This window comes from Colias eurytheme, chromosome 23 (assembly GCF_061535395.1).
Source record: "Colias eurytheme isolate Ceu_HAF_F1 chromosome 23, ilColEury1 Martin Lab GWU primary, whole genome shotgun sequence".
NCBI classification, from domain to species: domain Eukaryota; kingdom Metazoa; phylum Arthropoda; class Insecta; order Lepidoptera; family Pieridae; genus Colias; species Colias eurytheme.
The window spans coordinates 1,140,401-1,157,229 of NC_143002.1; the positions used below are offsets into that span (position 1 = coordinate 1,140,401).

Sequence of the window (16,829 nt, forward strand, 5' to 3'; positions counted from 1 at the left end):
ATTTATCTCTTGCGAATATCTTTAAATACTCTTCAGTGTGAAGTTCGTTCGTGACACGTTGTGACGTTACCGTGAAACGGAGCGCGCTTCATTCATTTATTTAACATTTACAAATGTCAAAAAACTTGAAAGGGCGAGGAGGGCGATACTGCTTTATCGTGCTTAATTATTTTAAATTGTGTTAGCAAAATAAAAGTAACTACTGTAATATTATATGCGGTGTATGTAGTTATAATGTACCTGTGTAACAATCGCGGCGTGGCTGCCACATAGCGCCTGTATTCAACCTCGTTGGGCTAAATTGTTTTGATTGATTTTCGGTATGTTGAAGTTTAAAAAAATGGGTTCAGATAAAGTGCCTCTTCTATTAGTGACTGCAAACGTCGGATCTATCTTCGAAGATGTGAGTAGTTGTATAAAAATACATTTTTCAAACCTCATGCAAAATCTATCTACCTACATAATTTAGTTTGTTGCGCATGTGATAATGTTCTAATTTTAAACGAGTGGTTCGATAGGCTTTATGACTTTCACCTAGTGGATAAAAAATGTTCTTATTTTGAATTTTTGAAAATGGTGGGATTTTTATAAATTATGGAAATATGATTATTCTGATGTCATCTTTATGGTGTAGTATTAATTTAATTATTATCTATGTCAAGGCGAATATCTATTCAGTACGACAGAATTTATTTTATAAATTGTACAACTAAGGAAATATGTTTGTACTTTGTATATTCAAAGTTATTATTATAATTTATAACATTCACATCAACATCTGCTTCATAAACAAAATTCTGAATGATTTTTGCACTTTATGCTAATTTTAAATCTATAGAGGAATAAAATCGACAATATTTTAAGACAAAAATTAATAAATTTAGAAGCGCTATTATGCTTTAACCACTATATTATACTTAAAATTCCTTAAAATTAATTAGATATCAGCTTTGTCTTTCCAATTTGAATTTTACAACTGCAACTCCCAGAGTGCATAAAATCTACACCTTTTTACTTTTATCATTGCCATTAATAAATTTGTTATTACTTCATTGTAATGCTTATGTGTTAATGACTGTCAATAAAAAGCGGTTGCAACTGCTTGAGCAGTCATGTGTAGGGCAGTGAATGAATGACTATAATACACCGCGCGGTTGCGGCTTCAAGCAGTCGGCCTAAACTGCTTGAAGCAGCCTGTTTACCGCCGCCCATAGTTTTGGTTGGTTTCGATATATATCTTTGGATAAACAAATAGTTTTCAAGTTAAAATAGAAATTGTAAAATTTTCTCATGTGCATTATATTATCTAAAACAATACTTACATAATATTGTACATTACTGACATAAAACGTTATGTAATAATAATATGTTGATGATAAAAACTCACATGGAATTTTTATCATGAACAGGATGTTGTGATTATTTTATTAAAATATTATATTTCTAAGCAAGATTATATTGCATTCTGTAATTGTTCCAAAACTAATGGCAAATAGCGCATTTCCTCTGGTGCAGTGGTTAAGCTCAGTATTGAAATAAATGAAATTAAATATTTCAGGACAATTTTCACACACGGATCGATCTGATCCCATACTAAGCTTTCGCTTGTGTTATGGAAACCAGATGGCTGATAAACATACATATATAATTTTAAATGAATACTTATACATATAATTAACACAAGATAATTAACACCCATAATTGGGTTTAATTTCTGACAGAGACCAGGAAACGTCTTAGTTAGTATAGAAGAATCTTATTTGTCTGTATTCACTTCATTTAATTATTAATAATCACATTGACAAACCACAAAAATTTATGTATTAGTTGAATCGGACCCCCCGTTAAACATTGCTATAATTCTGTTTTTCATCAGAGAAAACAACAGCTAGATGACAGACAGACGGCCAGCGGATGCTTTATTTTAATAATAAATATTTAATATAATAAAAAATAAAGAAGAGTTTCTAACCTTTGCTTACAGAACCTTAAGAAGGATAAATCTTAAGCTGCATGAATCAATCATTAGTATATAATTTATTAGGTTTTAGATAAAGCGGACGAAGCCGCGGGCGGAATGCTAGTTACTAAGGGCGTATTCAGAAAGAAAGCTGGAAACTTATAAGCGCTTACCGGCGCTTGTCAGCGCTGGTTCGTTCTACACAAAGGAAGCAGGTTGAAGCAGACCAATACAAATTTTATATGGCAGCGCCCAGCGCTGACAAGCGTGTGTTGAAGCTTGTCGGAACTTGTTGGCACTTATCGGCGTAGGTTCATATATTTTCCTGCGCGGGTTACCAGCGCTGACAAGCGCCGATAAGCGCTTATAAGTTTCCAGCTTTCTTTCTGAATACGCCCTAATAAAACATGATAAAAAATTGTATGAAATGTACTATACAGGAAAAAATTCAATTTATAACTATATTGTATAATAAGTACGTAATTTTAATCTTGATAAACCATTTCAATGTCATATTATGGCAAAAAATTGTTTACTGAATATTATTTTTTTTTTTTATTATTTTTTAACTTGAATTTTTTATTTTATGTACTTAATTGGTGGTTTCCTGCTGAATCCTTTGAAGATGTTTATCAGAAAAACAAAAAAAAATATAAGCATTTTACTTATTAGATCGAATAAACCTTGCCAACAATTAGGCTAATTTGCAAGTGCTTTTTTGAATAAATATAAATAAATTTAAATATTTTATGGAATTTCTATAGAAACTTGATAATAGGCAAGCATGCTTTTAATCATTTTTATACATAAATGAATAGCTAGAATAAAAAATATTTGATTTCGCAATATTTCCATTATTGGAAATTAGAACCCATACCCACGAGAGTAATTGACGTAGAACATAATCACTGCGCCAGGGGGTTATTTTTATATCATAAAAACATTTAGAAATTAAAGACTTTTTAACGTATTTTAAACGCGATTTATTCATTATATTATTTTCCCGACGTTTCGAACACTTTACAGCGAGCGTGGTCACGGGGAGACTTGTTCGAAACGTCGGGAAAATAATATAATGAATAAATCGCGTTTAAAATCCGTTAAAAAGTCTTTAATTTCTAAATGTATAATACTCGCGTAAAATCAAACACTCATAAAAACATGTTTAAAATCATAATGGGTCTGTAGTAGGCTTTAATTAAGGTAGGAGGTTTGTAATATAAGGTAGGTAAGTATAAATAAAACTTGCGTTGTGTTAAACTTTCCTTTAAATGACTAGGTATATTTCTTATATCCTGAAACGTGATAGCTTTCATCTTATCGTCTAGAATGGCTATATAATAAATATATTAATCATCTACAATCAATAGGAGCGGAGCAGAGTAGCAAAAATATTCCTTTTAAGAAAGACGGAATTACGTGCGACAGCTAACAATTCATATATTTGTAAGAAAATAGTATGAGCCAAACATTAGAATCCTTTCACATTGAGACTATTTATAATATTAGTATTTCAGTAATTACAGCAAGGCCGCATGTCACACCGATTGACGTAGTTGATGATTTGTTATTTGTTTCTCTAATGTTAACATCTTTATGTATTGAGGTGAAAAATCATGAAAGTCATCTATATTCTATGTAGAAATATTAAGAGAAATATGAAATGTTTTAATTGCTTCGTGTAGGTAATCCCTGAAACTTCGTATTGCCTCGTAGTTATAGTACTTACCTTATCTGTTACGAAAAAATATATTATAGAAATAGTAGTAAAATTATTTCAGAAAAAACTGCACGGAACGGTACTGGGCAAAAAGTAGCATAGCTTCGAAGCTGGTTATAACACTATTAAATAATCTCTGTACCAAATAACAAAAATATAAGATACGCAGTTTTTGCGTGAAAGAGTTACAAACATCCATACCATCCATCCTGACAAACTTATTTTTATAGTCTGTAAATTTTATAGAAATAATAACATAGAGCTTCATTTATTAAAGAAGTTGCGTAGTGAACTAAAAATAATCTACATGTCATATTATTAAAAGCTTCCTCATAAGTCATAACTATATTATGTACGCAAAAAGATATTTACGACTTCTAAGGGCGATGAAATATCTAATAAAATATCGTTCACCTCGATTATATGATACGACGCTGTTTATATTTAGAATTTTATATACTTCAGGGCCTCATGAACTCATGTACCACCTATAGTACAGTATTTAAAATAAAATAAGGGCTACTCGTGTATTTCAACCTTGGATAAAATTGAATTTCCATGAATTGTTAATTTTTCAAAAATCATACCATAGTAAAAAATTGCTCAGATACTACGTGAGTTAGATAAACAATCAAACACTTTCGCATCTATAATCCTGTTAATATTATAAACGCAAAAGTTTGTAAGAATGTTCGATGTTTGTTACTCTTCACGTTACTCTTACACAGAATTGGCTGAGCGGATTCGTGTAAAATTTATTACACAGATAGATAGATACCTTCTACGTAGGTAGATACCACGCGAAATCCAGCTAGGCCTAATATAGTTAAGGATAGCAACGATTGTCTATTAAACTAAGTTTCCTTACAGCCATCCGTCATGCTACCAATATGGACGTCAGAGTTTCTGCAAGCTGTATCAAGAATGGACCCAAAATTCATAGCCCTGCACTTACAAGAGGTTGGGGGCAAAGCGTACGAGAAATCAATGCAATATGTCAAAGATTTTGTTCAGAGGCTCTGTGATTGTCCAGAACTCAGGCTGTTCGATAAGATACGGATCTATCTAGATGAAGACTTCAGCTCGCCTGAGAAGTTTACGGTAAGGATTTTTTTGGTATACCTGCATTCATTTTGTCGCATTTTTTGTATTATGTTGTTGTGTTGATAGTTCTTATTAAAATTAAATACACATGATTTATAAACGTATTCTAAAACAGAATATCAGTATGTAATAGGCGGAAGATTATTTTAAGACTGGGTAATGGATATAAAAAGCTCTTGGAGGTACTAAAAGGGGTCAAATTCAATAGCTTATAAATAATGAAGAATAGGCGCGTTTTACCACTCACTGAAGATGTCCATAAAAGCCTATATAATTGACAGTTTTGACCTTTATTTTCTTACTTTATTTGTCAGTTTAACTGACGGATAAGCTAAACAGAACATATCTATATGTACTACTAATATTATAAAGCTGAAGAGTTTCTTTGTTTCTTTAAACCCGCTAATCTCAGGAACTACTGGCCCGATTTGAATAATTCTTTCGGTGTTAGATAGCCCATTTACCGAGGAAGTCTATAGGCTATATATCATCACACTAAGACCAAAAGGAGCTGAGCAATGCGGGTGTAACCGCGGAGCATAGCTAGTTGGTTATATTGTATTAATTTGTAATATATTGTCACTGTAATAATAAATAGATCTAGTATAACATCAAAGTAAGAAACAATTTCACAGCCAATTAACGATGACATCACTTCGCAAGCCTTTGCCACGATTTCATTCATGCAAGGAATGTCGGTATTTCACTAATTCATAATCGCTTCCTATTTCTATTGATAAGTCTTGTGTATGAGTCATTGGAGAATTTATGGTAATTATTAACAAAATGAATAAAATATTGCGATATGTACTAGCTTACGGCCCGCGGCTTCGTCCGCGTATTCAAAGGAAGATCCATAGCAACGATATAGGTATATGTATTTCACCGCGATAAAAAGTAGACTATCTCACTCTCTAGTCTAATATAATATCTTCAGACACAAAATCATGACAAACAAAAACTCAAACACACTTTCGCATTTAAAATTGATGTAGTTGGTATAGTTATAAGTTACCTCAAATGAAAAGGTAAACTATTATTAAAATGATACGATTTTAAGGATTTAAAAGAGCAACTACAGATTTTCCTGCCGGCTATTCTCTGTAGAAAATTCCTTCCGAAATTATTATATTTAAAATATGCCGGGGGTATATTTTAAATACCTATGTATTATGACAACTCAAAGGAAGTCTAGTTGAATAAATAAATGTTTGAGTTGGAATGACTAAAGCCTTACTAAAACATAATAAATAGTTGACTTCAGTAACGTGTATGTAACTTAAAAATTCATGTCATTTTTCATTTGGCCCTTTGAACTTAAGGGCGCGTATAAAGTCAAATCACCAATCAACTTTTAGTTGATACGTGTAATATTCAAGACCAAATATAAAAAATAAAATATATGTAAAACTTGATGATATTTTCGATTATATTGTCAGATCAAAAACATAAAATATTGAAATTGACTCGATAGAAAAAATTCACGAAGTTACCTCTAAATTTCACACTTTTACGTTTTTTACTGGACATGGTAATACTTATTAAGATTTTTTTTTCATAAACAATTATATTAAAACATTTGCAATATATTTGTCAGAGCATTTTGTGTAATTACTTTTAGTTTTGGTTTAATCACGATAAAACACTTTTGGCGCTTACTATATTTTTAATTACGCAAGAAATCATCTTCCATCGCACGTTCCGGGAGCTAAAAACATAATTCTATTTCATACATCAGACGCTATCGCTCCGTTGAGACGAGTAGACCACGCTAAAATTGCTGCGCCGTGTTTTATAATTACGCCGAATATTGATTTGTAAACAACAAAATGAGAAACGAGAACTAAAAAAGATTCAAATTGAAAAGATAACTAAATGTCGAAGGTAAGTTATAATAGTATTGTTATAATATTAATAAATAATAATTATAATATAAAAAGATAAGTCTTGATTTACCTATTTGAGAAAGTTTAGTTTCTGTAAAATAATTTCCGCGGGCTGAATATTGACGCGATAGCAGCAGCAACTATAGATAGGTAAATAAAATTCATAGTGGTACCTAATTCTTACAGTCGCGGTGCAATCAATCAAGTCAAGAAAGATTTATATTATTATTATTACTATAGGCAGATCCTATGTTCGCTCCAGTAAATAATAATATCAATAATATGTAAACCGGTTGTGAATAGTACATATATATTATATTTACAATCTGTATTAGATAATCATACATAACATCTATACATAGGTATAACAAATTCGTACGAAAGTCAAAACTGTACTTACATTGAATAGGTATTTTTTTATAATATACATAATATGTATATGTATATATATAATATATTCATAATCTGTATTACATAGTAATATGTAGTACATATCTATACATAAATATAGTTTTTAGAATTTTTGTACGTCTGTCTGTATGTATGTCTGGGCTCTAATTTTGGTGCAGATATAGCTTGAGACCTGAGAAAGGTCATAGGATGAGTTTTATCCCGTAAATAAAAAAAAACTGTCTGTGTTTGTCTGTTTGTTTGTACACGCTAATCTCCGGAACTACTGGACGGATTTGAATGAAAGTTATTTTGTTGTGTAGGTACTATTATATTATCCGGGAAATATAAAATAATAATTTATTTTGAAAACTGAAACACCTGATGCAGAACCGCAACAGACCACCTAAACTATAGATTCATTTGAGAAAGTTTATCCAGGCGAGTTTGGATATTATTATTTGTGTAAATTCTGTAAATTCGTTTCGGGAAAATCGGGAATGTTTTATAATATTATATATATATATATATATTATAGTATTACTATAGGTAGATTCCTATGTTTGCTCCAGTAAATAACCAATACAAGTTGTGAATAGTAACTACACATTATATATATTTACAATCTGTATTAGATAATAATATTACAATCACATAGGTATAAAAAAAAATTGTACGAAAGTAAAAACTGTACATTGAATATTTTTACGAATACCTACTTGGGGCGTGATTTTCAATCGATATAGGAGCCAAATTATAGAATTTTTGTCTGTTTGTCTGTATGTATGTCTGGCTCTCTAAGCTCTAACTTTGATACAGAGATAGCTTGAGACCTGAGAAAGGACATTGGATAGGTTTGTTCCCGTAAATCCTAAAAAAACTCTATGTGTCTGTTTGTTTGTACACGCCAATCTCCGGAACTATTGGACGGCTTTGAATGAAAGTTATTTTGTTGTGTAGGTATTATCTGGGCAATATAAATATACAAATTCGAAGATCTAGAATGTATGATGAGGGACCCTGAGATCACACTCTAACATTTATAGGAGTGACGTCAACAAAAATTGTTGCGTCTGATGGAAATTTTCTGTTGATTAAAAAAAATCAAAGATCTGGAACATCTGATATAGACCCATAAGAGCCCAGCTACACATTTATAAGAATGATTTTATTTTTAGAATAATTGCTGAGTCGAAAAATGTCGTACAATCTAATAGTCCATTGAATAAAAAGTTCTAGAGTGCGTGAGTTAGTAACGTAAGATGTTTCTTCGGAAACATGTCAAGAGTCCCTAGGTAATAAACATACTAAAACCCCGGGCCACTAGGAGGAGCCCCGGAGTGGGGGGAGGGGGAAAATGGGTCCATTTTTTTCATTTTTCGCTTAAATCTCAAAAACGGTACATGTTAGAGAAAAACTTTCAAGGAAAAGTTGAAAGGCCATAAAATTATCTACAAGTTGTACCTGAATCATTTTTTCCTATATCCTACCGTTTCTTAGTTATACGCAGTAAAACATGATTTTGGCTCAAACAATTTCCACATCAATCGATCAAAAAATATTTCTTTCTTCCAAAAAACTCAAAAGTGCAACTTGTGACCGGTACTGATAGATTGCTCTTAATTAGGTCTATAATTGGTAAAATAAACACATTCCTCCATGGAAGCCTTTAGGAGGAATCGATTGTCAAAATATTATATTATGGTAGTTTGAGTTACTGAACTTGATCTTTTTTATTTTTTTCTTCCAAAAAACTCAAAAGTGCAACTTGTGACCGGTACAGATAGATTGCTCATAATTAGGTCTATCATTGATAAAAATACTAGATTCCACCATGGAGGCGTTTACGGGGAATTGAATTTTATTAGGGTAGATACGATACTTGAACTTTTTATTTTTTTTCTTCCAAAAAAACTCAAAAGTGCAACTTGTGACCGGTACCGATAGATTGCTCATAATTAGGTCTATCATTGATAAAAAAACCAGATTCCACCATGGAGGCCTTTAGGAGGTATTGAATTTTATTAGGGTAGTTACGACACATGAACTTTTTAACTAACTACCCTAATAAAATTCAATTCCCCGTAAACGCCTCCATGGTGGAATCTGGTATTTTTTATCAATGATAGACCTAATTATGAGCAATCTATCTGTACCGGTCACAAGTTGCACTTTTGAGCTTTTTGGAAGAAAAAAAATAAAAAGTTCATGTATTGTAACTACCCTGATAAAATTCAATTCCCCGTAAACGCCTCCGTGGTGGAATCTGGTATTTTTAGCAATGATAGACCTAATTATGAGCAATCTATCTGTACCGGTCACAAGTTGCACTTTTGAGTTTTTTGGAAGAAAAAAATAAAAAGATCAAGTTCAGTAACTCAAACTACCATAATATAATATTTTGACAATCGATTCCTCCTAAAGGCTTCCATGGAGGAATGTGTTTATTTTACCAATTATAGACCTAATTAAGAGCAATCTATCAGTACCGGTCACAAGTTGCACTTTTGAGTTTTTTGGAAGAAAGAAATATTTTTTGATCGATTGATGTGGAAATTGTTTGAGCCAAAATCATGTTTTACTGCGTATAACTAAGAAACGGTAGGATATAGGAAAAAATGATTCAGGTACAACTTGTAGATAATTTTATGGCCTTTCAATTTTTCCTTGAAAGTTTTTCTCTAACATGTACCGTTTTTGAGATTTAAGCGAAAAATGAAAAAATGGACCCATTTCCCCCCTCCCCCCACTCCGGGGCTCCTCCTAGTGGCCCGGGGTTTTAGTATGTTTATTACCTAGGGACTCTTGACATGTTTCCGAAGAAACATCTTACGTTACTAACTCATGCACTCTAGACCCCCCTTGGAGGGACTCATTCAATGGACTATAACCAAATTAATCAAAATAAAGTTCTGGAGGAATGTGTGTCGTCGACTGCGTATGTTTATTTAAAAATAGTATCTATACTCGCTATTTCGACAGACTTTTTTTACGGATTCGTGCTCTATACTGTTTCCCTAATATTGTTTTTTTTTATATATTACATACAGACAGTTTTTTTACTGTTTTATAATATGTATCGATTATCATTAATAATTATAAACAAATAATAATAAAAAGACATATTACATAATTTGTGATGATTTCAACTTCACTGTTTTATACAATTATTTTAGACAACATACCTACTAACTACCGAAAATACGCGTTGAACGAGCGAAGAATATTGTGTATAATTTAGCGTGCGATGAACTTTACGTACGTTGGATGAGCCGGGTGTATGAGGGTATTGTGAGGGCGCGCGGCATGGCGCGTAATGTGCGGGGCTTAATCGTAGAATTATCTGGCTTTATACGCACTCTTAATTATTTGGCCAAGGCCCATTTTTTGGAACTTAACTATTATTTGCCAGTTAAAGTAAATAAGAATAAATTAGAACGATATTTTATCTTTTCACGATAATATTATATATATGCTTGTTAACTTGGTAATAAAATATTATGTAGGACTTTTTAGTTTTTATGGGAGTTCGTGAACAATTTGTTTCGTACCGAATATAATAATTCCATAATAAAAAAGATCGTGTGTGCCGAGCACTCGTGTCAGAAGCGAAACTTCTTTGGCAAGATTCAAAGATACCAAAATCGTCGCCTCACTCCATGACGTGACGGTATTGCATGACGCGATTTTGAAATTTTAATCTCAACGCGACTAAAGAAGTTCACTTCAAAAAACTATAATTCACAACAAAACGAGTATTTTACAAAATTTAGAGTATTTACGAGCGTATTAGGAAATCTAGTGTTTATACATAATATACCTACCTATGTTTTATTTCCCCCTGTGACACTGTGAGATTGGATCTTGAGATGACAACAATTGCGTCCCGCCATTTCAAAATACATTTGAATAGAGAGGGTAGCAAGGTGTAATTTGAGCACAGTATTTAATTATGTTTATAATCACTGTAAAAAGCTTTACAAATACAATCAAACATATAAACTTGGCTTCACCATATACTTAATAGGTTTATTAAATCCGTAAGCATCCATAAGCTATATCATATTGCAATGCTCTCATTAAAAAGATATTTCCACACCTTTAAATGCTAATATAGTACTAATGACGTCAAAATAGCAGAATTCCAATACGTATATATATGTAGTAAGTTATGGCATGGTGCATGCATCTGTAACAATGTACAATGCAATACGTTTTAGGGATCCTTAGGCAATACTTAATAATTGCACGCCTCATAAGCGAAGCGTTGAGGTGGGTACTACTGTCACTTCGCGCAAAACATCTGATTTTTCAAACTTAAAATGTCTTTATGTATCATACATTGCACTTGTAAGATAATACATACACACACATATTAAGAAAAAACACTATTTTTAACATTCATGATATTTTTGATGTCATTTTTGTTATTTAAACTAGTTAAAAAACAGTTTAAAAAAGTTCTGTCTTGGACGTCCGTGTGTCTGTATGTGCGGAGGATTTTCTTGTTAACACGATAGCGACCGAAATACTTTACTAATCGAGTCTTTTTTTTCTCTTACGCTTGAGTATGCTCAGCAATAGAACCCTTTCATTTTTCAGGGTCTGATTCGATGTGGTTTAATTGTTATTAAATAAACAAAAATAATAATTAATAAATAATTATTAAAAAAAAATTATGAGGCGTGCACTTTTGGATTTTCCAAACTATTTTTTATTGCATCATACCTTATAAACGATAATATTTTACTTTAATTTAGTCATAAGTTATCTCAACCATGTAACAAACTGTATTTCTGTGTATGTACAATAAAGAGTATTCATTCATTCATTCATTCATTCATACTAATTAGTCTAGATACTATAGTCTATAGTAGACATGGGTAGGTAATGCGTGTAATAGTACAAAAGTAATATCACTTTGACACGTAATGCAACATCACGCATTACGCTGTACGCATCAGTTACAAACATCACTCGCATCACTCACTTTTTTTTATTTTGTTGTACATTTGCTTGCGTTCATTACAATTATTAACAAACAACATAAAGTACATGGCAAAGTATGAAGGAAAATCAACTACATTTTTTAAATATTTACTTAAATTGTAATTTTACGATATGTAATAACTAATAAGTATTGCAGTTATTATTGCTATTTTTCAATATGATCTGTAATACTTCACGTATATCACCTTAAACATTACTCGGTCATCATTTCATTAAAAATCGATCGGGTAATGTGTGATGTTACGGAGTAATATCACTTCCGTGGAAGAGATGCGTGATGTTGCATTACTATTTGACGTACTGTTTTGCGCATGTCTAGTCTATAGTCTACTAATATGAATACGAAAATTTGATGGTTGTTTCTTCGGAAACTTTTGAACCGATTTGGGATCGAAAGTATTTCACCAGAAAGCTAAATAACGGCGGCGGTAGCGGATAACTCCCGTTTGAATAGGCCTTATGTGTATATTTTATTTTTATCTCGGGTGAAGGTGGGCGGAGTCGGTTCGATTGGCTAGTAATAACTAAAGCTGAGTTTGTTTAGTTGACCGTACTACACTGGTTCGAAAAAAAAGCTATTTATAAAAAGCTCAAGCTATAATCGGTAATATTACAGCCAATAGGCATAAAAATATTGTAATTTACGCGGGAAAATCCATGTTTTATCGACTCGACATAAAGATACGTGTATTTTATCGATACGTAGAAGCAATACTATAAAATATCTACGAACGGAAATCCATAAAAACTTAAATAAATAAGTAATATAGTGTTAGTGAGCAATATCAAGCTTTGCATTGGAGAAATAATTTTCCAAATCTGCCACGTGTTTTTCAAGTTTAACTAATACAAACATGCATGAAATTTAATCTTTTACCTATATAATTTAACTGTACTGTACACATACGATTATCAGTAACTTTTTCCTTTTTACCGTATTTGAGCTGGAATGAGGCAGTGACCTCAATGCAATTAGCATGCTTCATGTGACGTCAGATTCCCTTTATAGATGTACTTGTACATACTACATAGGTATTACGATACTATATAAGTAAGTGTGACGTCATAAAACGGTATATTGTAATTATCTGCTTGTGTTTTGAAGATCTAAATGTAAAAGGTAAATGGAAAAAAGGTACCTAAATGGAATCTGCTGTATGTGTTACTTAATCAGTTTACAGTGTTTTTACTCCGATGGGAAAATGAAAGTTGAATTTGATATTTAGTTATTAAAATGCATTATAAGTATAGATTTTTTAAAGTTATACTTATAATGCAGACGGGAGACGAGACGGGATACGAACCCGCAACTTTCGTCATGCCTTGACCTCTCGGCCACCCGTGAGTCGTGACCCCGCCAGAGCAATATGTTTGATGAAAAAAGAAAGTGATAGATAGAGCCTAAGAATGCTAATTGATCTATTATCTAATACTTAGCTCTTATGAATTTCTAATAATGAAAGTAGGTAACCTAAATTATCACATAAAACATTACCTATCCGCGTCTGAAATCTATGTCAATTAATAGTCTATTTACTATTACTTATCAGTTTAATTAAATTATTATCTAATGTAATTTGTATGTAGGTACATATTATGTTTGCACAAATTACTAACTATATATCGCAATATTTTCCAAGAAAGACTGAACACATTTCCATGCTATTCACGTCTGCCCCATTATTTTTTTAAACCCGTTAGAAAAGAAAACGGTACCCTCCTTTACGCAGTCGGTTAACAATGCAATTAACACCTGTATTGCGAACATAATTTGTGACGTCATACCTACGTAGGAATATATCCGTGAAGCCTTATGAGTACTGTGACGTCAGAGAATGCGGGTATTTTGAGAATTGCTTTTCCTTATTTTAATGATTTTGAGTTATTAGTGGATTTAATACGTTAATGTTTTATGTTGTGAGGAGGAATTGTTAAATTATGCATTATATTTACGGAGTTAAACATACATTTTTGGTTAACAAAAATTAATATTGAAAATAATAAAGTGGCATATAAATAAAGCTGAGACTTTATGGAAAAGGTTTGTGATATTAAAGTATCAAGTGTAGGAAGCGTCATTTTTAATTTAATAATTAGTACTGAAATAAAATAAATAAAATGTTCGTTTAATAAAACATTCTGTCTTACCACAAACAACTTTAGACAGGGTTTAACTTTAAGCGCGGGTTCTCTTTAATCTGGTTTTGTCGTATTTCACATAGACAACTTTTAAAGTGACAGATCCCTGGTTTAAAGTTAGACTGTGTTTAAATTGTTTTGTGTTAAAGTAAGTTTAATTCATTTTCTCTTATAAATAAAACGTAAATAATAAGGTAAGGAATAAAAAACATTATTAATTAGTACTACAAGTTAATTATTAATCGTGTGATAATAATTGCGTTTTTATAACGTTGTGAAGTGTAAATTAAATATGAGTGCCATAAACAGATACTAGTTAAGGCGCTTTTAAACAGGTTTTCGATGTGAAGTTATTTAATAAGTATGTACTAGTTACCGCCCGCGGCTTCGCCCGCATTATCTAAAACCTAATAAATTATATACTAAAACCTTCCTCTTGAATCACTCTATCTATTTAAAAAATGCATCAAAATCCGTTGCGTAGTTTCAAAGATTTAAGCAAACCCAGGGACATAGGGACAGAGAAAGCGAATTTGTTTTATACTACACATATGTAGTGATGAACAAACAAAAACACTAAGAAAGCTTTTAATGCATGCACTTTTTGAAGTGAAGCTTTGCGCGTTGAGAGTAAAATTTAGAGAAAGGCGACGATTTTGGTATCTTTGAATCTTGGCTGGCACTTCTGAGCTTCTGACATGAGTGTTTTGATAAGCCATACATATTATACAAGCTCTTCAGCTTAATAATATTAGTATAGATGTTATTCATTAATATTGTTTTGATCAAGCTCTTTACGCTACGCTTACCTTTTGTGTCAGCCTCGTAAAAAATAGGACTACCCTATGAACTAGTTTGAGTCATTGCTTCTGTGCTATTCCTATCCTTTCAGTTTGTTTTGCCATTCGTATGTAGTATTTTGAACGGCTGAATCAATTTTAATAGGACTCTCGTTGCATAATAGTAGAGTTTGTATATGTGGACATTTTATACGAGCATTATATATTTATTTTTAATCCTCGTAAGCATAAATTGAGTTAAGTAAATAAACAAAGAAAATATAAAAATTACTTGTAACGTATCGTATGTTTGTGTAGCCCTTATAAAATATTCATATCTATGTAATTGAGTTAACATTTATGGTGAAGTACAACTTTATTGTACGCTTGGAATGTCAGTTTTAATTAATATTTTTCTAAACACAAATAATTGAATGATTTAATTCCTATAAGAATAAATTAAAAAGATAACAATTATAGATTAACTAGATTTCGGGTTCGCCCGCGTTTTCAAAGGAAAACCCGCATAGTTCCCTTTCCCGTGGGATTTCCGGGATATAACCTATCCTATGTGTTAATCCAAGTTACCCTCTATATGTGTGCTAAATTTCATTGTAATCGATTCTGTAGTATTTTCGTGAAAGAGAAACAAACACACACACATTCTCAAAAACTTTCCCATTTAGATATAACTAGCTTTCCACCCGCGGCATCGCCCGCGCAGTCAAAGAAAAACCCGCATAGTTCCCATTCCCGTGGGATTTCCGGGATAAAACATATCCCATGTCCTTTTTCGAGTATCAAAATATCTCTATACCAAATTTCATGCAAATTGGTTCAGTGGTTAAGGCGTGATTGAGACAGACAGACAGACAGAGTTACTTTCGCATTTATAATATTATAGTAGTAGATAGGATAGGATAACTCTGGGATGCATGTTAGCGTACTCATCCAGTTAGTTAAATAGGTAATTGTTATTTATTTATAAGTAGACTTGATTTGTAGACTGGATTGCAATTATTCTGCTTTGGAAAATAAACAAACTATGATGTTTTAAATGCTACTGATTGCATAAGCGAGTATTAAGGCTAAAAACGGATTAAAAAAACATAAAAAATATGCATTACGGCTTTAGTAAATCTAATTACTGTATGTTTAAGGTTTCTTTACAAACGTTTATGAGATTCCAGAAGTTTGAGTTAAGGGCCCTTAGTAGGTGAAAACGGCAAAATGGACTATGAGCTATAATTGAAAATATTGAAGTTTTTTCGCACTGAAATTTCTAACATGTATTACAGAACGTATGTGTGATGGGATGACTGTTTCCAAAACAAGATTGGAAAAATTTTGGTCGATAAAAAAAATCCTGAAGTTACCTCTAAAATATCATATAAATGCTCATTACAACCGTATTTTACGATAATAATTCGTATAAAATCACAAATACATAGGTATTTACATTCTCGATTTCGTGACTGTTTTAGATTTAGAAAATACTAAATTGTTTTTCATTCATTTTTGAAAAAATGTGAATGGCGCTTAGGATTTTTAGTTTCGAGCACGTTGATTCCATACTAAACGCAGACTCCTTCACCCCTTACCTAAGGCGCGAATAGCTGAATTTTCGCTGACCGCCTAAACCCTCTTAAGAAAAAACTAAAAATGGAATCGATAAATAATGATGTTTTACAATACCATTACAAATGTTTGCAATATCATTTCTTTATTACAATGTAATTCGAACATGTTGTAACAATGCAAAGCACAAAGTGTATATTTACGGACTTAAAAAAAAAAATTAAATTTATTCCCTTGAAATCCCTCTCTTTCCTTTTTGAGGA

General features: G+C 31.9%; 1 protein-coding gene across 1 annotated transcript in view; it reads left to right on the forward strand.

Annotated features, from left to right (window-relative positions):
- The first annotated feature begins 125 nt into the window (after positions 1–125).
- Positions 126–16,829, forward strand: part of 5PtaseI (inositol polyphosphate-5-phosphatase A) — a 31,329-nt gene continuing 14,625 nt past the window's right edge. The window contains exons 1-2 of the mRNA XM_090115456.1: positions 126–403; positions 4,551–4,781. Coding sequence (XP_089971582.1) covers positions 323–403; positions 4,551–4,781 — 312 coding nt within the window. The 5' untranslated portion in view covers positions 126–322. The remainder of the gene's footprint in view (positions 404–4,550; positions 4,782–16,829) is intronic.